Source organism: Choloepus didactylus, chromosome 27 (genome assembly GCF_015220235.1).
Source record: "Choloepus didactylus isolate mChoDid1 chromosome 27, mChoDid1.pri, whole genome shotgun sequence".
Taxonomy (NCBI): Eukaryota; Metazoa; Chordata; class Mammalia; order Pilosa; family Megalonychidae; genus Choloepus; species Choloepus didactylus.
The window spans coordinates 5,353,947-5,379,527 of record NC_051333.1 but is presented as its reverse complement, the minus strand read 5'-3'; the positions used below and the strand labels follow the sequence as shown (position 1 = coordinate 5,379,527).

General features: G+C 40.4%; 3 protein-coding genes across 3 annotated transcripts in view; all 3 read left to right on the top strand.

Moving 5' to 3' along the window:
- LOC119521300 (zinc finger protein 677-like) overlaps positions 1–3,872 on the top strand; it is a 34,090-nt gene extending 30,218 nt beyond the window's left edge. Inside the window, exon 5 of the transcript XR_005214332.1 lies at positions 3,786–3,872. The gene's annotated coding sequence lies outside the window, so the exon portion shown is untranslated. The remainder of the gene's footprint in view (positions 1–3,785) is intronic.
- Positions 1,122–25,581, top strand: part of LOC119521305 (vomeronasal type-1 receptor 4-like) — a 53,132-nt gene continuing 28,672 nt past the window's right edge. The window contains exons 1-2 of the mRNA XM_037819426.1: positions 1,122–1,259; positions 5,787–5,913. The gene's annotated coding sequence lies outside the window, so the exon portion shown is untranslated. The remainder of the gene's footprint in view (positions 1,260–5,786; positions 5,914–25,581) is intronic.
- On the top strand, positions 1,125–24,299 carry LOC119521294 (zinc finger protein 677-like). Its single transcript, XM_037819401.1, has 4 exons — positions 1,125–1,259; positions 3,786–3,872; positions 5,787–5,913; positions 21,166–24,299. The coding sequence occupies exons 2-4, from the start codon at positions 3,858–3,860 to the stop codon at positions 23,217–23,219; spliced, it is 2,196 nt and encodes a 731-aa protein (XP_037675329.1). The 5' UTR covers positions 1,125–1,259; positions 3,786–3,857; the 3' UTR covers positions 23,220–24,299.

Genomic DNA, 25,581 nt, shown 5'->3' with positions numbered 1-25,581 from the left:
GCTAGCACCACTTTCAGAATTTCCACAGGGAACAGAAACAGTGATATTAACTCACATTTAAGGGTGTAAATGATGCTTTTGAAGATCTGAAAATCTAGTTTTAATATTTAATTTTATTTTTCACATAAAAGAACAGAAAATCTCAAATGTCTCTGGAAATATTGCAAAATTAATTTTTCATTAGTTCAAAGCAAATTCAAATATCTCTAAAAGAGTACACCTTCTACAAACCTCATTATCTGCCTCTGTCACAGAACATTCAGAAATAGAAAACATAGATTAAAATATCGAATCTCTTTAATTTTCACATTAAAAATACTCTTCCAAATAACTGAGAATCAATATAAATTTGAAATTACTAAATAATGATGTAAGCAAAATTCGGGATGCCAACCAGTATGTCTCCAAAGTATCTGAATTCACCTCTAGAAGTGTAGACTAGAAAAACATGTTAAATGTAAAGAAATAAAAATGAATTTATATCTACACAAGCAGAACTATTTCTTCTTTTAAAGCAACTTCTCAGCCCTCCAGCCCAACAGCCCAGGTCTTGTCCCCATGAAGTTCCTGGAACTGAGGTGTGGGTTGCTCCGCCCGCCACACCCGGGAGAAATGGGGAATAGAAATGGAATTTAGATTCTGATGCGAGGCAAGAGTAAGTTGCATCTTCTGCACAGGCGGACCTAGTTCGCATCACCTACACAGACCACTGCAACTCCTGCTCAATTAGATGAGAAGTCGGGACCCTCGGGCGTTCCGGGATCAACCACAGCCGAGGCCCAGCGCCCCGACGTCCTCGCAAGACACACGCCTACACCCGCCCGCAAAGAGAGCGTGTTAAACCGTTTAAAACATCTCCGTTTCCAGGGCTTCTAATCTTTTCCCGTATATGTCTGAAACAGTTACTTGTTTGTCGGCGCTCCACCTAGAGCACGCCGAAGAGATTAAAAGGTGGAGTTCCAGTTCTTCTCCGCCATTGGACAGACAAGCCCCAAAACGCCGGGGCGCGCAGGCTAGGCGAGACCCCGCCCCGAACGCCCCGCCCCCAGAGCTGTAGCCCCGCCCGTTTGGGGACCTCCCTCACTCTGCGCACGCGTAAATGTCCGCAGACCCGGAAGCAGATCGAGCGGAGCGAGGGGTTACGTTCCGGTGTGAACGTGTCCGATTTTCCGACTCTAACCTGCGTTTCGCGGCCCCCGAGACCCCTGTCCTGCACGCCCAGGGTCCGGGGGTTGTCGACGTTAAGATCCCCACACCCGGTGAGTCCCGGCGCCGCTGTGAGAGGCTCCGAGTCCGGTCGCTCCGCTGCGGGGTCCCGGGCTCCGCGCTCGGATTTCCGGCCTTTAATGCCTTCGGGCGGTGTGGACACAGCCTGTCGCGTGGTTTTCCTGCTTAAACACTCCGCTGACTCGCTCCGACCCAGCCCCCTCCGGCCGTGTGCGCCGGGAGATGGGTTCACGCCCTTCGCAGCCCTCCTACCCCCGACCCCCACTCGGGTTTCGTCCCTCTCGGTCCCTCAAGAGGAGAGACGGCCGCGCCGCTCCCTCGGGAGCCCCAGGACGCCTCGTCCTCTCTGGCACTGGGATCCCACAGACTCCACGCTTCCTGAGACACCCCTTTCGTCGAGTCCTCTGGATTCAGGCCCCAGCCCGCCCTAGTCCTCCCTAGTGGCAGTCACCGCCTTGTGGAGGACCCTCACCCCGGTTCTGGGGGAGGTGTCCCGCACCTGTTCGGTGGCACTCCCTGTTTGTTCTGCGCAAGTCGTATCTTACGGTGTGTTTACATTCCCAATGCGCCCATGGCTAGTGCTCTTCTAGGGCAGGGGACATCTGTATTCCTTACCTCTCAACGTGCAGGGCCCGGGTGGACTCGGGGGCGCAGGGGAGGTTTGGTGGAGGGTGAAAGACCGACTGAGGGAGGAGGAGAAGGACTGTGAGTCTGGGGAATAATGGAAGAATGGGGTTGAATCAGGGCAATATAGAGGATAGAGTGGGTGGACTTGGAGAGAGAGAATTAAGAGTGAAAGAGTGAAGCAGAGGGAGGAAAGGAAAGAAGAGAAATCTAGAGAAAAAACAGTCCCTGAAATGATTTGTAAATCATTTTAAGTGTGTCTCAGTGTGGAAGTTTTCCGGGAGAGGGTGCCCAGTCCTCCAAAATGATGAAAACCACTGGGATCGAGGCAGAGTCTAAAAGTCAGAGATAGACCTTCCTCCCTCCCTCCCTCACCCCCTCATCCCTTTCCCCACCCCTGTAAGGAACTTCTCCACTGAGGGATCTGGGTAGCCAGGAGGCGTCTCCTCTTTCTGCTGAGTTTAGGCTCTTTTGCCGCGTGAGTGGGTCTGCCCAGCCTCAGGCTGCCATCCCAGGTGGTCACCTCACCGAGTTTCTGGTTGAACTTTACACTTGAAATGTGAACTAGTGTCACTCTGACCATCTCAGTCTTTCATCCATTCAGTACCTACGTAGCCTTTACTGTGTGGCAGTATTTTTGTCATAGCATTGGATTAAAAAAAAATGTGAAAAGGTAGAATATTCTCCTGGGCCTCTCAGGTTATTTTTAAACGATATATAGAGAAAAACTCTTTCAGTTACTAATAATCATATAAGCAAGAATGCCCCGAAATCAAAAGACTGACATAATCATTCTCTCACATGTCCCTGAGTTCCTTGCTTCTCCCTCACATCATCATCACATCTAGCTCTGCCTCTGTGTCTGTCCCCTTGTGGCTGATAAGAGCTGGAGGGAATCTTAAACCCAGATTGACGGGTGTCACTTTAGATACCAGTTCCTCTTGTATTCTCTAATTTGCGTGTTCCATACCTTTTCCTCTAGAGCTCCTTGAAGTCCAACTTCTCCTTCCCCATCTTGTCTCTCAGTCAGAGACCTTGCTTCTTACTCCAAGGAAGCAGTGGCAGAGGTCTTCCCCAACTGGGCCACCCACCTGCCCCACATCTGTGTGCTCGGCTTCGCTGTTGACCGGGAATGGTCTGGCCTTGCCCCTGTGATTGTGCACAATTCCCCAGCCTCCCTCATAGCCTCAGGAGAACACTGCATCCTTTTCCCACTGCATCTTCAGTGTTTACTTCTAGGGAATTGTTTCAGTAAGCATACACAGGTGGTTGTCTTATTCCATCTTAAAACAAAAAACCCAAAGCCTTTTATTCAATACATTCTCTTTTATTCACTACATTCTTACATCTTTAAAATAACAAAATAAGTCATCCATTAACTACATCTTCCCTTAAGTGCCCTTCTCTATTTTCCATTTTAGAACAAAATACACTAACAACTTGTTCATCTTCTCTGACTTCAATTCTTGCCTCCTGTCACTTGAACGCCATCCAGTCATGCTTTCACATCCACCATTTCATTGATACTTTCCTTGTCAGAGTCACTAGTGACCCGCCTTTTCTAAATCCAGTTGACTGATTCTCCCGCTTCATCCTTTATTATCAGCAGCATGTTGCACAGTTGATTTAGAACACCCTTCCTGGCTTTCAGGACATCAGGTTATTTTTAAATCTTTCTCTCTGTCTAGCCCAAAACCCTACTCTTGCAGCAGAATTTGTGGGTTTCATTAGGAGGGGAGGGCATTGTGGAGAAAGTACGGGACTCTCTGCTGGTCTCCATGAAGGAGAGTATTGTCCCTGAATCCCTCCTGTTGCAGTGGACAACAAAGGACTGTCTTTTCCCCATGTTGCGGTCCTTTCTATATGTGTGGTTGTGGCACTGGAATGGGGCACATTGAATCTAAGGGATTAAACAGCATATTTTCAACACCTAGGATTAACTTCTCAAGACTGATCTTGCCTGAGAAAGAAGCCTGGAGATCTTACCTGAGAAAGAAGTATCAGGAATGGCTCTTTCCCAGGTAAGAGTCGTATTCTTGGTTGGTTATTTTGTCTCTGCTTCCTGAAATGCTGCTTTTTGGACTTGTTAATCTTCTTGACTCTGAATGCCTTACACAGTTGTTCGCACTCACCCAGGTCCTTCCCTTGGTCTCCCTCCTCTCCATGCAGATTCCATCCCACTGTGACTCAGAAATGTGGAACTTAAGAGGCTCCATTCTGGGGTTGTCATGGAAAGGGCTTCCCACCCAGGCATGGACTAGAGACAGGAGTGAGTCCCATGGTGTTAGTGAAGGTGAACAGTAGAGATTCTTTAAGATTACACCTGCGGATGCACTGTCAGCTCTCCGAAGACCAGGATTAATGAAACTACATTTACTAAATTAATGTACGTGAGCTCTGGAAAATCCTGGAGAAGAAGAGTGATAAGGAGAAATCTGCTCTGCCTGATTTTATAATGTATTTGAAGCTAAACAAGTGAATCATTGTGTTTCTGGCTCCAAAATAGTAATGCTTTGGGATAGAGTAGAAAGTTCACAAACAGGCAGCAGTGATAGAGGATGTTTTATTCCATAATTAGTTTTAAAATGTGGAGCCCGCCTAATGTCTAAGAGTAAAAGGTTCTTAAAATCATTCTCAGCACATCCTTCCAAGGAAACTGTGGTACTCACATAGGGACTCACATGTAGCAGGTGCTTGAGGTAATGAAGCAAAGGATTTTATCTTTGTCATCGGAGACAGTGAGACCAAATCCTGACTCCACCATTGGTTTTTTACTAGGTCATATAGAATAATGTTGACAACCTAGTTTGAATTAAGTACAATTTATGTATGTTCATTGTACCAAAAATGCTGACATGAATATGCATATAAAATGATAGATCATGAAAATTCATCCAAGAAAATTTATCACTCAGAGACAACTACTTGTTATTGCAGTCAATTTAAGTGTGAGTGTGTATGTGTATATGCATGCACAGGAGTCCCTGGTGTGTACAAAAGACACATTGTTATTTCATCAGTGCATTTTATATTCATATTAACATTTGAAAATATGTCTTAGATGTTTTTCATGGGACTTAAAAGTTTTGTACACTATCACATTAGTGAGTTAATATTAGTAAAAATAGTAACTCGTGTTTATATGTGTGTGTGGACATACATAATGACCTTTTATCCAGTTCCCTGTTGTTAGCCTTGAACTTGGTTCTGGTTTTCTCAGTTAGGAAACCTTCTGCAAACATACTTTTAATGCTGCATGTGTCATGCAACTGTTTGATTCTTTAGCTTCAATTGTAAAGCCCGATTTCCCAGGCTCAGGTGCTGGCTCTGCCTTTTATTAGCTGTTTGACCTGAAGCAAGTTCCTTACATGCTTTGTGACACAGTTGTCTCCTCTCTAAGGTAGACTTTGATCATTCTCTAATAAACCTTTATGTCATTATCCAAGTTGACTCAAGAAGAGCATTTAGAATAATGCTTAGCTCATGATAAATGCTGAAAAACTGTTAGCCATTGCTGTTGCTGTCTCCTCAATAATTTTTAGATTCTGACCTTTCTAAACCACTGTGGACTTTGTCGTCCCTGAAGACTCCACTCCTGCTCTAGCTCATCTAGAAATTAACAATCACTTGGTGTGTATATTATATCTAGAACTTCATATAGAGGACCCTGTGTTGAAGACTTTTCATTTAGATTTGTTTATCCTCCACAAAAACTTGAAATACATAGTGATTTAGAGTATTTCATATCCTTTTATGAAACAAAATGTTTGTATGATGAAACAAAATTAGGGAAATATAACTTACTCAAAATTATCTTACATGAGTCTCTCAGAACACTCTCTTCAATCTAGTCTCTCCTTAGCATCTCTCTCCTCCTTTCCTTTTGTGGGAAACTTTCACCATAGCCCCTTGGTGAAATGTGTTTTTCATTTCAGGTACGGTTGACATTCCGGGATGTGGCCATAGTATTCTCTCAGGAGGAGTGGAAATGCCTGGACCCTGAGCAGAGGGCTTTGTACAGGGACGTGATGTTGGAGAACTACAGGAACCTGGTCTCCCTGGGTGAGGAAAACTTCCTTCTAGAAGTCAGTGTGTGCCTTTGGGTATCTTTGCATTTTCCCTTGTGAGCCACTTGGGATCCTCAGCCTTGCTTAACTGAGTTAAGTTGTGTTGATTTCAGAAATGAGAAACATCATACTATAGCATCTGGACTTTAACCACACACTTCACACTCAATTAGTGGTGGTTCTAAGGACTTGAATAAGCACAAAATCTTATGTCACTTTTTCTTAACAGCTTTATTGAGATATAATTCACATACTGTTCAGTTCACTCATTTAAAATGTAGAATTCAGTGGTTTTTCACAGATATTTACATCACCTCAAAAAGAAACCCTTTACTCCTAGCTATCGCCCTTGTATCCCCCCATCCCCTCCATCCTTAAGCAACCACTAACCTTCTTTTGGTGCCTATACGTTTCCCTATTCCCTACTTTTCTTGGGAGTGGACTAGATGTACTCTTGTGACTGGCTTCTTGCACTTAGCACCATGTTTTCAGTATTCACTCATGTTGTTGCATGTATCAGTACTTCATTCCTTTTTATGGCCAAATAGTATTCCATTATATTTCATTTTTTGTTTATGCATTTGTCACTTGATTGGCATCTGAGTGGTTTCCAACTGTTTAATTATAATAAATAATGCTGCTATAAACATTCATATTCAGTTTTTTACATGAACATATGTTTTCATTTCTCTTTGGTATATGTGTAGGAGTAGAATTGCTGGGTCATGTGGTAACTCTGTGTTTAATTGTTTGAGGAAATGCCAGACTTTATCAAAGTGCTGTGCCATTTTACATTCCCATCAGGAGTATGTGAGGGTTCCTGTCTTAGTTTCCCAGCTTCTAAAACAAATACCATACAGTGGGTTGGCTTAACAACAGAAATTTATAGGCTTGTGGTTTCAGAGGTTAGAAGTCTTGCTTCCTCCTGGTGTTTGTATCTTCTTTGGGGTTCCTTGGCTCTTCTGTCACATGGCAATGTCTTTTTTCTCCTCTAGGTTCTCTTGACTTCTTGTTTCTCCCCATGGCCTTTTCTCTTTATAAAGGACGCCAGTTATCATGATTAAAGCCCAGCCTATTTCCATTGGGCCACACCTTAACTGAAGTATCATTGTCAAGACATCTTATTTACAATGGGTCCACACCCATCAGAATGCTGACCAATGCCAAGAACATGCCCAGACTGGGTACACAATTCAGTCCGCCACAGTTCTAGTTTCTCCATATTCTCACCAACATTTACTTATTATTGCCTTTTTGATTCTAGCCATCCTAGTGGGTGTGAAGTGGTATCTTGTTGTGGTTTTGATTTGCATTTACCTGATGACTAATGATCATGAACATCTTTTCATATGTTTATTGACTATTTGTATATCCTCCTTGGAGAAGTATCCAGATCCTTTGCCCACTTTTTAACTGGATTATGTGTCTTTCTGTTATTCATTTGTAAGAGTTCTTTTTAGATTCTAGAAACAGGTCCCTCATCAGATATATGATTTACAGATTGTTCCAGTTTGCTAATGCTGCCGTGTTACAAAACACCAGAAATGGATTGGCTTTTATAAAGGGGGTTTATTTGGTTATAAAGTTACAATCTTAAAGCCGTTAAGTGTCCAAAGGCATCAACAATAGGGTACTTTCATTGAAGGAAGGCCAGTGGTGTCCAGGAAAACCTCTGTAACCTGGGAAGGCACATGGCTGGCATCTGCTGATCCTGGATTGGGTTCCAGCTCCTCTCTCAGTTCCTGTGCATTCTTAAAAATGTTGCTTTTGGGGCTTTTGTCCTTTCTTCGCTTCTCCAGAGCAAAAGTCTGCTTTCAACGGCCATCTTCAAACTGTCTCTCTAAGTTGCAGCAAACATGTGGGCCTGCGTGGCTCTCTTTAAAGTACTCCAGTAAATCAGTCCAGACCCACCCTGAATGGGCAGAGCCAAATCTCCATGGAAACATTAAATCAGAGTTATCACCTACAGTTGGGTGGGTCACATCTCCATGGAAAACTCAAACAAAGGATTCCAACCTAATCAGCACTAACACATCTGCCCCCACAAGATTGCATTAAAGAACATGGCTTTTTCTGGGGGGTGTAATATATACAAACCAGTACACAGATATTTTCTACTGTTCTGTGAGTGGTGTTTTTACTATCTTGCTGATACCCTTTGAAAAGCAAAAGTTTTTATTTATTTTAAACCAACACTCCATATCCACCAAACATACACACCCTCTCTGCCCTCATCCCCTGGTAACCTCTAATCTACTTTCTGACTCTGCAGATTTACTGTTTCTGGAAATCTCTCTTCTACGTGACAGGATACAATATTTGTCCTTAGGTGTCTTTCTTATTTAACTAAACATGTTTTCAAGGTTCTTCCACATTGCAGCACATCTCAGAAGTTCTTTCCTGTGACTGAATAATATTCCATTGTGTGTATTCCATTCATCTCTTGATGGACTTAAGTTCTTTCCACCTTTCATCTATTGTGAATAATGCTGCTATAAACATTGGGGTACCCATATCTGTTTGAGACCCTGTTTCCACTTTCTTTGGTTATGTATCTAGAAGTGGAATTGCTAGGTCATAATGGTAATTCTATCTTTACTTTTTGAGGAACTACCATATTGCTTTCCACAATGGCTGCACCATTTTACATTCCCAAAAACAATATAGTAGAGTTCCAGTTTCTCTGTATCCTCTCTAACACTTATTTTCTGTTTTTTAAATAACATCCATTTTGTAGGTTTGAAGTGGTATCTCATTGTAAATCTGGTTTGTGAGCGATAGTTTTAAATGTTGATGAAGTCATATGTATCTGTATTTTCTTCTATTGTTTGTGCAATTGGTGCCATATCCAAGAATCCATTGTCAAACACAAGGTTACTAAGATTTACTCCTGTTCTTCTAAGAAGTTTATAGTTTTAGCTCTTATATTTAGGTCCTTTTTCCAGTTTGAGTTAAATTTTGTATATGGAGTGAGGATTGTGCTCAGCTTCAGTCTTTTGCATATGGATATTCAGGTGTCCCAGTACCACTTGAAGAAACTATTCTTCACCCATTGAATGATCTTGGAACCTTGTCAAAATGAATAGACCATAGGTGTATGGGTTTATTTTTGTACTCTCAGTTCTATTCCATTGATCTCTGTGTCTATCCTTATGCCAGTACCAATCACAGTTTTGATTACTGTGGCTTTGTCATAAGTTTTGAAATCAGGAATTTTTTTTTTTTTAAGTCAGGGAATTTAAGTCCTCCAACTTTGTTTTTCCTTTTTTGAAATTGTTTTGGCTATGTAAGGTGCCTTGCAATTCCACATGAATTTTAGGACCAACCTTTTTCCATTTCCTCAAAAAGGTCCATTGAGATTTGGTAGAGATTGCACTGAATCTGTAGATCCGTTTGGGGAATATTGCCATCTTTACAGTAATCCTTCAACCTGTGAACATAAGCTGTCTTTCCATTCATTTAGGTCTTCTTTAATTTTTTTCCAAAAATGTTTTGTAGTCTTAGTATATGTCTTTAACCTCCTTGGTTAAATTAATTCCGCAATATTTTACTCTTTGATTGCTATTATAAATGGAATTGTTTTCTTAATATCCTTTTCAGTTTGCTCATTGTCAGCATATAAAATCAAAACTGTTTTGTGCATTTTTTTGTTTGCTAAATTCATTCATTATGTGTCTGTTAGTACTCTTGATAGTGGTCTCCTACGATATGTTCTTTTCTTCATTCTTTTTTCTTTCCGATCATCAGATTGAGTAACTTCAATTCACTTATCATGAAGTTTACCGATTATTTCTTCTTCCTTTTCAGACTTCCTGTTGAAACTCTCTATTGAATTTTTCATTTCAGCTATTGTAGTTTTTCAGCTGCCAAATTTCAGTTGATTCTATTTTGTAATTTCTTTCTCTTTATTTATATTCTTTATTTGGAGAGGTATTGTTTTCATTTTTCATTTTTTCTTTTTTTTGCATTTTTTAATTGTGAAATGTAACATACATACAAAAAAGTGATAACTTTCAAAGTACAATTTAACAAGCAGTTATGTAGCAAATTTCAAAGAATGTTATGGATTGCAGTTCTACAGTTTCAGTTATTTCCTTATTGTGAAATATAACATATATACAGAAAGGTGATAACTTTCAAAGTACAATTTAATGAGTAGCTATAGAGCAAATTTCAAAGAATGTTATGGGTTACTGCGGTCGCAGTTGATTCGTCTGGGGGAGGGTGGTGGCCGGTTGCTAAATCCTAGGCTCTCAGGATTGCTCCGAGGGTACCGGCGGCGGGGGCTCTTTCCCGGAGGCGAGGGCGAGGCGGGGGACTTGGCCAGGTCCCCGGCGGGAGGCGTGCAAGTATGGAGGGCGGCGAGAAAGGAACAGGCGGGACACGGTTTCTTTTAAGGATGATGAAAAACCAAGAGAGAGAGAGGTTTATTAGGGGAGAGTACAAGTTTATATCGGGCGGTTTAGAGGGCGGGGTAGCTGTAAGGGTTAAAGGCTTGGATTGGTTCTGAGAGGGCGCGGAAGCTGTTTGTCGCGGGCAGGAGTTGCTCTGGCAACGGTGCATGCGCACTGGCGGTGGGGGAGTTGCTCTGGCAACGGGGAGTGGGTGGGCAAGGTAAAGGGGGCGGTTTTCTCCGGCAAGCCCTCCCCAATGGTTTTTACTTTGGGGTGAGGAAATGGGGCCTGCATTCGGCTCCACTTTCTCAGGCCCGGGGGGCCGTGGAGGGCGCAACCACCCGTGCCCCACTACCTTTCCTAGGGGCTGATCAGTTCCCCTGGCCCAGGCCCGCCAAGTCAGAACTTGATAACAGTGTCCCGCAGGTTACAAGTTCCACGATTTCAGTTATTTCCTTCTAGCTATTCTAATACCCTAGCATCTAAAAAATATATATTCATATAAAGATTCAATATTCATAATCCTTTGTTAAATCCTATCTTGTCTTTGCTACACCTTCTCATGTTTAATCACTTTCTTGATCTTCAGGGGTGTCTAGGCAGTGACCACTCTAACTTGTTCATATTGAGAAGGGGTGTCAGCATTATGGGGAAAGGGGTTGCATCTGGTTGATGTTCTTGAAGAGGCTTTTGCCTCTGGGTTTGGGGACTTATCTGGCATAGGAACACTCTGGAGGATTTACGTTTCTGAAAAATAAACTTAGTGAGTGAAACTTTCATAGAGTCTCATATAGGGACCTAGGTATTTCGGGAATACTGTAGATTAGGGCTTGACATAATGTGGCTGCATTGTTTTCTGTAGCTCTTTGTATATGGTTTTGTTTAGCTCTTTTTGCATATTTAAGTGGTAGATTTAAAGTCTTGGTCATGTGAAGTCCAATATTTTTGCGTCCTCAGGAACAATTTCTATTGATTTCTTTTTTTCCTGTGTTTGGGTCATACTTTCTTGTTGCTTTGTAGCCTTGTTATTTTTTTTTAAAACTGGACATTTATGGAAATCAGATTTTCCCCCTTACAGAGTTTGTTGTTGTTTCTTGTTGTAACTTTAGTGACTTTTCTGAACTAATTTTGTAAGGTCTGTATTCTTTGCCACATGTGGCTGTTGAAGTATCTGATTAGCTCAGTTGTCAGCTAATTTGAGAAGAGATTTCCTTTAACACATGGAACAATAACAGAAAAGTCTCCCACTCTTGGCAGACGGGCTCTTTGAGTTGGAGAATGCCTTTAACATTCAGATGTGCAGTTTAAAACTATGGTTTAGTCTTCACTTCCTCCTTGTGCAGAGCTTGAAAGTCAGCCAGAAGGGAAATTTTGGGCCTGTTCTCGTGTTTTCTCAGTACGTACCTAAGCCTGGACGCACACATGACCCTCTAGATTTCCCAGGAATATGGAGGAGCCTTTCAAAGCCCTTATTCCGCAAAGCATCTAACTCCCCAGCCTTTCTTCCCAGCCTTTTCAGTTTGTCTGTTCTGTATGTCTGTAATCCCTTGCTCCTGACGTCACATACATTTGCCTTTAAATTTAAGCGTTGGGCAGTCTCCCTGCTTCCCCCTCCCTACCCCCCAGTAATGTCTTTCCTGTGGGAGAGTTCTGAGTTAGGCAAAATAAAGGAAAGTTCTTTGAGCTATGCCTTCAGGGAGCCATCAGCCATCCAGCAGGTAAAAAAAAAAAAAAAAAATCAGCAATTCTTTGAGAGTAAGAATAAGGTCCGTCTGTTTCCTCTGGTACCAGGCATTTTTACCAGGAATGTGGGCTGCTGTCTTCAAGGCTACTGCCTATGAGGGGAGCATTGCATAGGGCCAGGGCAAATTAAAACACTATAAAGCATTCCTACTTAGAACACTTCTGATTAAGTGTTCATTTGATTGCTCTATACTTCTAACTAGTTTCCCAAGTTGTGATAAATTTGATTCTGCTAGTTTCTGCCAGTTTATTTGCTGTTTTTGTGGTGGGATACACTTTTAAAGAGTTCCCTACTCTGCCATTTTCTTTGGCATCATTCTTCCCCAATTCTTAATCTTTATCATACTTTGTATTTTTCTCAACATATTTTCCAGTTCTCATATTTTGTGGTCCTTCTGGAATATAAGTCCTTTCTTTTGTTTTTTTTTTTTGTTTGTTTGTTTTTTTTTTAATCATCATTTTATTGAGATATATTCACATACCACGCAGTCATACAAAACAAATTGTACTTTCGATTGTTTACAGTACCATTACATAGTTGCACATTCATCACCTAAATCAATCCCTGACACCTTCATTAGCACACACACAAAAATAACAAGAATAATAATTAGAGTGAAAGAGAGCAATTGAAGTAAAAAAGAACACTGGGTACCTTTGTCTGTTTGTTTCCTTCCCCTACTTTTCTACACATCCATCCATAAACTAGACAAAGTGGAGTTTGGTCCTTATGGCTTTCCCAATCCCATTGTCACCCCTCATAAGCTACATTTTTATACAACTGTCTTCGAGATTCATGGGTTCTGGGTTGTAGTTTGATCGTTTCAGGTATCCACCACCAGCTACCCCAATTCTTTAGAACCTAAAAAGGGTTGTCTAAAGTGTGCGTAAGAGTGCCCACCAGAGTGATCTCTCGGCTCGTTTTGGAATCTCTCTGCCACTGAAGCTTATTTCATTTCCTTTCACATCCCCCTTTTGGTCAAGAAGATGTTCTCCGTCCCACGATGCCGGGTCTACATTCCTCCCCGGGAGTCATATTCCACGTTGCCAGGGAGATTCACTCCCCTGGGTGTCTGATCCCACGTAGGGGGGAGGGCAGTGATTTCACCTTTCAAGTTGGCTTAGCCAGAGAGAGAGGGCCACATCTGAGCAACAAAGAGGCATTCAGGAGGAGACTCTTAGGCACAAATATAGGGAGGCCTAGCCTCTCCTTTGCAGCAACCGTCTTCCCAAGGGTAAAACTTATGGTAGAGGGCTCAACCCATCCAACCACCAGTCCCCTATGTCTGTGGTCATGTTAGCAACCATCGAGGTGGGGTAGGCGAATACCCCTGCATTCTCCACAGGCTCCTCAAGGGGGCACTACATCTTTTTTTTTTTCCTTGTTTTTCTTTTTTTTTTCTTTTTTTTAACTTTCCCTTATTTTTTAAATCAACTGTATGAAAAAAAAAGTTGAAAACAAACATAGAATAAAAGAACATTTCAAAGAGACCATAACAAGGGAGTAAGAAAAAGACAACTAACTTAAGATAACTGCTTAACTTCCAACATGTTCCTACTTTACCCCAAGAAAGTTACATAATATAGCAACATTTCTGTGAACTTGTTCCTACTATATCCATCAGAAATTAACAGACCATAGTCATTTCTGGGCATCCCCAGAACGTTAAATAGCTTATCTGTTCTTTTTGGATTATTGTTCCCCCTTCCTTAATTGCTCTCTATTGCTAGTTCCCCTACATTCTACATTATAAACCATTTGTTTTCCATTTTTCAAAGTTCACATTAGTGGTAGCATATAATATTTCTCTTTTTGTGCCTGGCTTATTTCGCTCAGCATTATGTCTTCAAGGTTCATCCATGTTGTCATATGTTTCACGAGATCGTTCCTTCTTACTGCCGCGTAGTATTCCATCGTGTATATATACCACATTTTATTTATCCACTCATCTGTTGAAGGACATTTGGGTTGTTTCCATCTCTTGGCAATTGTGAATAATGCTGCTATGAACATTGGCGTGCAGATATCTGTTCGTGTCACTGCTTTCCGATCTTCCGGGTATATACCGAGAAGTGCAATCGCTGGATCGAATGGTAGCTCTATATCTAGTTTTCTAAGGAACTGCCAGACTGACTTCCAGAGTGGCTGAACGATTATACAGTCCCACCAACAATGAATAAGAGTTCCAATTTCTCCATATCCCCTCCAGCATTTGTAGTTTCCTGTTTGTTTAATGGCAGCCATTCTAACCGGTGTTAGATGGTATCTCCTTGTGGTCTTAATTTGCATCTCTCTAATAGCTAGTGAAGCTGAACATTTTTTCATGTGTTTCTTGGCCATTTGTATTTCCTCTTCAGAGAACTGTCTTTTCATATCTTTTGCCCATTTTATAATTGGGCTGTCTGTACTATTGTCATTGAGTTGTAGGATTTCTTTGTATATGCAAGATATCAGTCTTTTGTCAGATACATGGTTTCCAAAAATTTTTTCCCATTGAGTTGGCTGCCTCTTTACCTTTTTGAGAAATTCCTTTGAGGTGCAGAAACTTCTAAGCTTGAGGAGTTCCCATTTATCTATTTTCTCTTTTGTTGCTTGTGCTTTGGGTGTAAAGTCTAGGAAGTGGCCTCCTAATACAAGGTCTTGGAGATGTTTTCCTACATTATCTTCTAGGAGTTTTATGGTACTTTCTTTTATATTGAGATCTTTGGTCCATTTTGAGTTAATTTTTGTGTAGGGGGTGAGGTAGGGGTCCTCTTTCATTCTTTTGGATATGGATATCCAACTCTCGCAGCCCCATTTGTTGAAAAGACCATTATGGCTCAGTTCGGTGACTTTGGGGGCCTTATCAAAGATCAGTCGGCCATAGATCTGAGGGTCTATCTCTGAATTCTCAATTCGATTCCATTGATCTATAGGTCTATCTTTGTGCCAGTACCATGCTGTTTTGGCAACTGTGGCTTTATAATAAGCTTCAAAGTCAGGGAGTGTAAGTCCTCCCACTTGGTTTTTCTTTTTTAGAGTGTCTTTAGCAATTCGAGGCATCTTCCCTTTCCAAATAAATTTGATAACTAGCTTTTCCAAGTCTGCAAAGTAGGTTGTTGGAATTTTGATTGGGATTGCATTGAATCTGTAGATGAGTTTGGGTAGAATTGACATCTTAATGACATTTAGCCTTCCTATCCATGAACATGGAATATTTTTCCATCTTTTAAGGTCCCCTTCTATTTCTTTTAGTAGAGTTATGTAGTTTTCTTTGTATAGGTCTTTTACATCTTTGGTTAAGTTTATTCCTAGGTACTTGATTTTTTTAGTTGCTATTGAAAATGGTATCTTTTTCTTGAGTGTCTCTTCAGTTTGTTCATTTCTAGCATATAGAAACATTACTGACTTATGTGCATTAATCTTGTATCCCGCTACTTTGCTAAATTTGTTTATTAGCTCTAGTAGGTGTATCGTTGATTTCTCAGGGTTTTCTAGATATAAGATCATATCATCTGCAAACAATGACAGTTTTACTTCTTCTTTTCCAATTTGGATGCCTTTTATTTCTTTGTCTTGCCGGATTGCCCTGGCTAGCACTTCCAGCACAATGTTGAATAACAGTGGTGACAGCGGGCATCCTTGTCTTGTTCCTGATCTTAGAGGGAAGGCTTTCAGTCTCTCACCATTGAGTACTATGCTGGCTGTGGGTTTTTCATATATGCTCTTTATCATGTTGAGGAAGTTTCCTTCAATTCCTACCTTTTGAAGTGTTTTTATCAAAAAGGGATGTTGGATTTTGTCAAATGCTTTTTCAGCATCTATTGAGATGATCAATTGATTTTTCCCTTTCGAGTTTTTAATGTGTTGTAATACATTGATTGTTTTTCTTATGTTGAACCATCCTTGCATGCCTGGAATGAACCCCACTTGGTCATGGTGTATGATTTTTTTAATGTGTCTTTGGATTCGATTTGCAAGTATTTTGTTGAGGATTTTTGCATCTATATTCATTAGGGAGATTGGCCGGTAGTTTTCCTTTTTTGTAGCATCTTTGCCTGGTTTTGGTATTAGATTGATGTTAGCTTCATAAAATGAGTTAGGTAGTCTTCCATTTTTTTCAATGTTTTGAAAGAGTTTGAGTAAGATTGGTGTCAGTTCTTTCTGGAAAGTTTGGTAGAATTCCCCTGTGAAGCCATCTGGCCCTGGGCATTTATTTGTGGGAAGATTTTTGATGACTGATTGGATCTCTTTGCTTGTGATGGGTTGGTTGAGGTCTTCTATTTCTTCTCTGGTCAGTCTAGGTTGTTCATATGTTTCCAGGAAATTGTCCATTTCTTCTACGTTATCCAGTTTGTTGCCATACAGTTGTTCATAATATCCTCTTATAATTTTTTTAATTTCTTCAGGATCTGCAGTTATGTCACCTTTTTCATTCATTATTTTGTTTATATGGGTCTTCTCTCTTTTTGATTTTGTCAGTCTAGCTAGGGGCTTGTCAATCTTGTTGATCTTCTCAAAGAACCAACTTTTGGTGATATTTATCCTCTCTATTGTTTTTTTGTTCTCTATGTCATTTATTTCTGCTTTAATCCTTGTTATTTCTTTTCTTCTACTTGGTTTAGGATTGGTTTGCTGTTCATTTTCTAGCTTCTTCAGTTGATCCATTAGTTCTTTGATTTTGGCTCTTTCTTCCTTTTTAATATATGCGTTTAGTGCTATAAATTTCCCCCTTAGCACTGCTTTTGCTGCATCCCATAGGTTTTGGTATGTTGTGTTCTCATTTTCATTCGTCTCTATATATTTAGCAATTTCTCTTGCTATTTCTTCTTTAACCCACTGATTGTTTAGGAGTGTATTGTTTAACCTCCAGGTATTTGTGAATTTTCTAAGTCTCTGATGGTTATTGACTTCTAATTGTATTCCATTGTGGTCAGAGAATGTGCTTTGAATAATTTCAATCTTTTTAAATTTATTGAGGCTTGTTTTATGTCCCAGCATATGATCTATTCTGGAGAAAGTTCCGTGAGCACTAGAAAAGTATGTGTATCCTGGTGATTTGGGATGTAATGTCCTGTAGATGTCTGTTAAATCTAATTCATTTATCAGATTGTTTAGGTTTTCAATTTCCTTATTGGTCTTCTGTCTGGTTGATCTATCTATAGGAGAGAGTGATGTGTTGAAGTCTCCCACAATTATTGTGGAAACATCAATTGCTTCCTTTAGTTTTGCCAGTGTTTCTCTCATGTATTTTGTGGCACCTTGGTTGGGTGCATAGACATTTACGATTGTTATTTCTTCTTGCTGAATTGCCCCTTTTATTAGTATGTAGTGGCCTTCTTTGTCTCTCAAAACATCCCTGCATTTGAAGTCTATTTTATCTGAGATTAATATTGCTACACCTGCTTTCTTTTGGCTGTAGCTTGCATGAAATATTTTTTTCCATCCTTTCACTTTCAGTTTCTTTGTGTCCCTATGTCTAAGATGAGTCTCTTGTATGCAACATATTGATGGTTCATTTTTTTTGATCCATTCTGCGAATCTGTATCTTTTAATTGGGGAGTTTAATCTATTTACATTCAATGTTAAAACCGTGAAGGCATTTCTTGAATCAGCCATCTTATCCTTTGGTTTATGTTTGCCATATTTTTCCCTCTCTCTATTAATATCCTTTATTGTACCCATACCGAATCTCTTTAGTACTGAACCTTTCTCCAAGTCTCTCTGTCCTGTCTTTGTTTCTCTGTCTGTAGGGCTCCCTTTAGTATCTCCAGTAGGGCAGGTCTCTTGTTAGCAAATTCTCTCAGCATTTGTTTGTCTGTGAAAAATTTAAGCTCTCCCTCAAATTTGAAGGAGAGCTTTGCTGGATAAAGTATTCTTGGCTGGAAATTTTTCTCACTCAGAATTTTAAATATATCATGCCACTGCCTTCTCGCCTCCATGGTGGCTGCTGAGTAGTCACTACTTAGACTTATGCTGTTTCCTTTGTATGTGGTGAATTGCTTTTCTCTTGCTGCTTTCAGAACTTGCTCCTTCTCTTCTGTGTTTGACAGTGTGATCAGTATATGTCTCGGAGTGGGTTTATTTGGATTTATTCTATTTGGAGTTCGCTGAGCATTTATGATTTGTGTATTTATGTTGTTTAGAAGATTTGGGAAGTTTTCCCCAACAATTTCTTTGAATACTCTTCCTAGACCTTTACCCTTTTCTTCCCCTTCTGGGACACCAATGAGTCTTATATTTGGACGTTTCATATTATCTATCATATCCCTGAGGTCCATTTCGATTTTTTCAATTTTTTTCCCCATTCTTTCTTTTATGCTTTCATTTTCCATTCTGTCATCTTCCAGGTCACTGATTTGTTGTTCAGCTTCCTCTAGTCTTATACTATGAGTGTCCAGAATCTTTTTAATTTGGTCAACAGTTTCTTTAATTTCCATAAGATCATCCATTTTTTTATTTAGTCTTGCAATGTCTTCTTTATGCCCTTCTAGAGTCTTCTTGATTTCCTTCATATCCCGTACTGTGGTCTCATTGTTCATCTTTAGTTCTTTGAGTAGCTGCTCTAGGTGCTGTGTCTCTTCTGGTCTTTTGATTTGGGTGCTTGGACTTGGGTTATCCATATCGTCTCGTTTTTTCATATGCTTTATAATTTTCTGTTGTTTTTGGCCTCGTGGCATTTGCTGAACTTGATAGGGTTCTTTTAGGGTTTGTAGACCTATTGAAGTCCTTATCTCTAATTTATCAGATCTACAGCTTCGTGGAGTACACTTTCTCTAACTAACCAGCAGGTGGCGTCCACGAGCCACCTGTTCTCCACGAGCCAGTTCTCCCCTGCTTAGCCTTTTTGGTGAGTGGGGGAGTGAGTCTTGTGGGGCCCAATTGGTGTACCAAGCTTGTGTGTGTAGTTGGTGTTGCCTGCCCTGTATGTGGGGCGTGTTTCTGGGCAGTCGGGGAGGGGGGGTGGCCCTAACAATCAAATCTCCCTGATGATCCTAGAGTTTTAAAGCTGCTGCAATAGTCTAATCCTTCAGTTCAGTCCTGCCACAGTTTGTCTCTGCCACTGACCCACAAGTCTTTGGTATTGGCGTATGGCTCCTGAGACTTGCAAGTGGGCTCCTCTTCCAGGCTGTGCACCCCGGGTCCTCTGTTGAGGGATGACTGTGCTATGTCACAGGTGAGTGCCGTCCCCCCAGGGCAGTTCTGGGCTGCTGGGCTGTGTAGGGAGGCTCCCAGTCTGCTCAAATGATGGCTGAATGGGGCTTTGTTAATTCACACTGCTCCACCTTCCCAGCTCTGGGACAATCAGCTGAGGTTGCAGGGAAGGCTAATGTCCACGCCCAGTTTTGTGGTGTGTGCCTGTTATTTGAAGCACTTCCGTCACACTGGGTTGTCTGGGGCAGCTCTGGGCTATGGGGCTGGCGATGGGCAGGAGTGTTTCCTGTCCACCAGGATGGTGGCTGTGAGCGTACACCCCCCTTTTCTTGGGAAGTTGTGGTGTTTAGTGAATTTTCTCAGCCAGTGGATTATTGCCTTTTGTCTCAGAGCTCTCTTAGTTCTGCTCTTGACTTGATGTGCCCAAATTGCAATTCTTTGAAGCTTTCTATATTGGGCTTCTTAGAGTAATTGTTTAGAAAAAGAAAAAAGGATAAAAAAAAAAAAAAAAAAGGGCCCTCCTCAGAGATCTAATGGGTTATTGAAATGCTAATAGACAAAGCAACCAGGGCCATTAAGGAAAGGTCCACAGGGCAGAGAGATCAGCTTTTCTTCGGGATTTGCATATGCGCCTCAAGGCCTGAGCTCCGCCCTTCCCCTTTCTGTGTTCACCAGAACTCCAAAAATCCTCTGCTTTTATTTTGGAGTTTTTCTTGTTATTTTTTTTTTTCTATGCCTGTCTCCTCTCTGCTGGGCTGGCAGCTCTCAGATTCTCTGGTGTCTGGTCTCAGTCTATCTATGGTTGGAGTCTGGATCAGTAGAATGAGTTTCCGATAAGAGCAACCACTGCAGTTCTCCCTTCTCCTTCCCGGAGCTGACAGCCCCTCCTCCCACGGGACCAAGCCTGGCAGGGAGGGGCGCGGGTCCCCTGGCCGCAAAAACTTACAGATTTCGCTGATCTCAGCAGTTCGACATTTTCGCTCATTTTCATGAGCAGTTCGACATTTTCATACTTGTATGAAGTATGCCCAAAGACAGATTGCTCTGTGGTGTCCAGTCCATGCAGTTCCTGGCTTTTTACCTACTTTCCTGGAGGAGTAACTAAAACTTACAGCTCACCAGTCCTCCATCTTGCCCCGCCTCCCTTTTTTGTTTTTTAAGAGGCATACCTTAGAGTTTCACACACTTTAATTTAGTTTAATTGTGGATACTTATGATTTATTGTATTTAGTATGGGTTATTGAAATTTTTTATTTATTTTTATGAAGACTTACAGAAGTGGATTTTCAGTATCTGTTGTGGAATGTATATATATATATATATATTGTGGAATATATGTAAGGCTCTAAATGTTCATGATGCAAATGCTTATACTGCATGGATAAAGTTAGTTTTTTAACAGCTATTCAAAAGAATATTTTGTTATTCTTCCAATGGTTTTTATTAAATTCTTCCTCATTTGCCTGTTACCATTTTAGTTTTGCAGTTCTAAATTGCTGCTTATGTTATTCATTAGATAAGTTTTTGTGTACTATTTTCCATTACATTACATAATGCTATGCTTCTGCATTTATTTGTATACAGTAATTATGCAGTAAATATGCAATAATGTAATATCTATTTCTCTCCAAATATCAAACATCCATATGTCTACCACCATTTGGTGTGTGCTTTTAGATGGCAGTGGAAGAATATTCCTATTTTCAGGGCATATGTAAGTTTACATAGTATGAGTTGTTTGGTCATAGGGTGTTTGAAACTGGGCTTCCCTTAAAATAATTTGAATTACGTGTAATTACCCTTTACTAAAGAGTCCTGGTCTCTCTGTGTTCTTAAACATTTGAAGACCGTGATTGAGAAGTTTCTTAATTCTGATCATTATGAGTATTACTTTTGGTATAGTATTATGTTTTCCAATATAAAATATTCATATTCCAACAGTAATAGGAAACCTGTGATCTTTTATATTTTTCAGATATCTCTCCTAAATGTACTTTCAAGGAATTATTACCAAAAGAAGATATTAATAAGGGAGAATTATGCCAGTCGGTGGTACTGGAAAGACATGAAAGCCATGGTATCAAGGATTTTGACTTCAGGGAAGTCCAGAAACATATACATGAATTTGAGAATCAATCGGGGTATGACAAAAGAAATTGCAAAATAGTGCCTATGACCCATAACAGAACTCTCACTTGTAGAAAAGATCAACAACGTATCAAATCCTGTAATAATTTCCCCCTAAAGCAGAGTGTTTTTGTTAGAAAAAGTGCATATCGATATTTCAAACATGAGAAGCCATTTTTAAGGAATTCATTGAAGCTAAGAAACGGCATAGGCTATGCAGGAAACAAGTATGTCAGATGTTTTGGAAATAGGCTTGGATTTCAGTCACATCTGGCTGAATTGCAGAGATTTCAAATTGAGAAAATTTATGAATGTAATCAAGTTGAGAAGTCTATCAGAAGTTGTTTGTCAGTCTCACCGCTTCAAAGATTTCTTCCTAATGTCAAAACCAACATTTGCAGTAAATATGGGAAGGTGTTCATGCCACGTTCATTGCTTGCACAACAGAAAACACACATTAGAGTAAAACCTTACAAATACAATGACTGTGGGAAGGCTTTTAGCCAGTACTCAATCCTCACTAATCATCAGAGAATTCATTCTGATCAGAGACCTTACAAATGCAATGAGTGTGGCAAAGCCTTTAACCAGTTCTCAAACCTCACGAGACATCAAAGAATCCATACTGGAGAGAAGCCATATAAATGTAATGTATGTGGCAAGGCCTTTAGTCAAAATTCAAACCTTGCAAGTCATTGGAGAATTCATACTGGAGAGAAACCACACAAATGTAATGAATGTGGTAAGGCTTTTATCAAATGCTCAGATCTTTGGCGTCATGAGAGAATTCATACTGGAGAGAAACCTTACAAATGTGATGAATGTGGCAAAGCTTTTACCAAACGTTCATACCTTTGGGATCATGAGAGAATTCATACTGGAGAGAAACCATACAAATGTGTTGTATGTGGCAAGGCCTTTAGACAATGGTCTGGCCTCAAGATACATCGAAGAATTCACACTGGAGAGAAACCTTACAAATGTAATGAATGTGGCAAAGCCTTTAAGCAGTGCTCACACCTCTCTAAGCATCAGAATACACATCCTGGAGAGAAGCCACACAAATGTAATGTGTGTGGAAAGGCTTTTATCTATAGTTCAAGCCTTGTGAAACATCAGAGAATTCATAGTGGAGAAAAACCACATAAATGTAATGAATGTGGTAAGGCTTTTATCCGAAGTTCAAGCCTTGTGGAACATCAGAGAATTCACACTGGGGAGAAACCTTACAAATGTAATGAGTGTGGCAAAGCTTTTACTGTGCGTTCAAGCCTTAGTAAACATAAGACAAACCATACCGGAGAGAAACCTTACAAATGTAATGAATGTGGTAAAGCCTACACCCAATTTGCACACCTGAGTAGACATCACAGAATACATACTGAAAAGAAACATAGCGAATCTAATATATGTAATAATATTTTGATCGAAAACTCTAGCCTTGGGGATCATCAAAGCATTCATAGTAAGGAGAAACTGTATAAATGCAATGAATGTGGCAAATCCTTTAACTGGTGCTCACGCCTTACTCGACATCAGAGAATCCATACTGGAGAGAAACCATATAAATGTAATGTATGTGGCAAGGCCTTTAGTCAGAATTCAAATCTTAAAATTCATCTGAGAGTTCACACTGGAGAGAAACCTTACAAATGTAATGAATGTGGCAAAGCCTTTAAGCAGTCCTCAAGCCTCACTAGACATCAAAATACACATCCTGGAGAGAAGCCATACAAATGTAATGTGTGTAGTAAAGCTTTTATCAAACGTTCACATCTGTGGGATCATGAAAGAAATCATATTGGAGGGAAATCATACAATTGTATTGAATGTGGCAAGGCCTTTAGGCAGTGGTCTGACTTCAGGTTTCACCAAAGTATTCATAGCGGAGAGAAAACTTAGAAATGTAGTTAGTGTGGCAAGTCATGTAACCAGTTCTTATAGTGGACTATACATCAGGAAATTCCTGCTAGGGAGAACTAAGTATTTGTCCTTCGCTTGTATTCATCAACCTCAGATGTTAAATTCTGCACAGTAATTAAAAAAGAAAACTTTTCAAACTCATGAGATGGTGGGTGTTGAGAAAGCAAGGAAATCTGTGGAAAAATAGTTTCTTTGGTTTATGAAACAATTTTATTCTATTTGAGGTTTCTTGAAAAGGCTGTATTACCATTGATGACTTTCAAACTGAGGTTTGAAATGTGTTGATGTTATGCTTTCATTACAGCCCTTTCGTTTGTCTCCATGAAGGTCTGCAGGAGGGGATCAGTAGGATGGAAGGGTCTATTTCTTAGTGGGGTTCATTTATATCTATGTTCCCTGAAAGACCAAGGGCACTGAATCTTAAGATGCAGTATTATGTGAATGAGGTCATGCAGAGTGGGAAAGAATGTATGTAAAACTATGGTCTAAATCATAATTAATGTGTTCAGAGTCCTCTTCTAGAGATTTGATGGTACCACAGGAGGTCACTGGATTATCGAATAGGATTCCTCTACCAACTGACCATGAAACAGAGCAGGCCAGGACATTAAGAGACTGAGATTTTCATAGGAGCAGAATAAGTTATTCGAGACTGCTCAGGTGGAGGAAATTATTAGAGTATAAATGATGGCCGCTCTCTCCTTTGGAAGGAAATTGTTGTTATATGTCAAAGATTAGTGAAAAAACGAGTCTTAATCTTGGTAACTGAAGAGAGAGGAAAGTTTAATGAAAAGAAACAATAATTTGTGTTCCGGTGTGCTAATGCTGCCGTTTTGCAAACTACCAGAAATGGATTGGCTTTTATAAAGGGGTTTTATTTGGTTACAAAGTTACAGTCTAAAGGCCATGACATTGTCCAAATGAAGGTTAGTGGCTTCCAGAAAACCTCTGTTCGATGAGAAGGCATCTGGCTGGCATCTCCTGATCTGGGTTGTGTTCTAGCTCCACTCTCAGATCTTGTGCATTCTTTAAAGTGTCTCTCTCGTCTGCAGCACCTCCTTCTGTCTGAACACTTTTATAGGACTCCAGTGATTAAATTAAGACCCACCCATTCTCCATGGAAATTATCCAATCACAGGTTTTGCCCACAGTTGACTGAGTCACCTCTCCATGGAAACACTCAAAGGATTCCAACCTAATCAACACTAATACATCTGCCCCCACAAGACTGCATCAAAGAACATTGTGTGTTGGGGGACATAATACATCCATACCAGCACAGTGTGCGTGTGTAAGATTCACATTTAATTACTGCTCTGTATGTATTTGGTAGCATTTTGTTTCAAATGGGTGATGGTTCTCATGTTTCAATTAATAAAATTTAATCTTTTTTTTCATAACTGAATGAATCCATTTCCTTCTGTTAACTCAAGCCTCCCCTCACCTCATTGCAGTACTTTGTAACAGACATTAACAATACACCAGTAGGTTCACAAGCATGAATGACAGCCATAACAATTCCTTTCTATTGTGGAATCAAACATACAATTTGGGGAATATGTCTTCATATTTGCATTTGAGTTCTCTTTGCATTCAGCCTCTTGGATTTTTCTGTGGCCATGATTAAAATAGCATAGCGCTGCAATTTCAGACTGCCCTTCTAAAACCTGCTTTGCTATTCATGAATATGCACTATATGATTGTATTTCCACACGCCCATTTGATGCCTAAGTAAGATCTCTGGCTTGCATTAGCCTTGACTTCATGAGGTGAAAATAAATATATTAAATGTATGAAAAATGTTAGGGAATAAAAGTTCAGGAATAAAGATGAAGACAATGTTTTTCCTGCTTGGAGCCCTCATTAAATAATTTGAAAGGATCCCTTTTCATGAATTTCCCCTTATGAATGAACATACAAAATAAAGGAGAAATACTTTTTTTGGAGATAATCAAGGAACGTCACATATCCATCCCTCAGTTTTTAGTCAATTTGTTCTTGTAACCATCTCACAAAGACAGTTTTGATTGCAAAAATTTGATTTGGATTTTGAGACTGATAATTCCACACACAAAAGACAACTGAGAGAGAATGTTTGCTACATAATGAGGCTTTCTGGAAAGAGCAGGGCAGGCTTCCCAAGGTGTTCCAAAAATGGCTTCAGAGACCATGGCCAGGAGACTGGCTTGGGCCATTTATGGTGCTTAGGTGTGGGCCTGGGGTGAGGATACCCAGGCATGGTTTGACATTCCTGCTCACGCCAAAGGAATGGCTTTTGCTTTCTGCCATATAAATTCCAAATAGGTTTCCCTAACTGACAGTCTTTAGCCAGAACTTACAG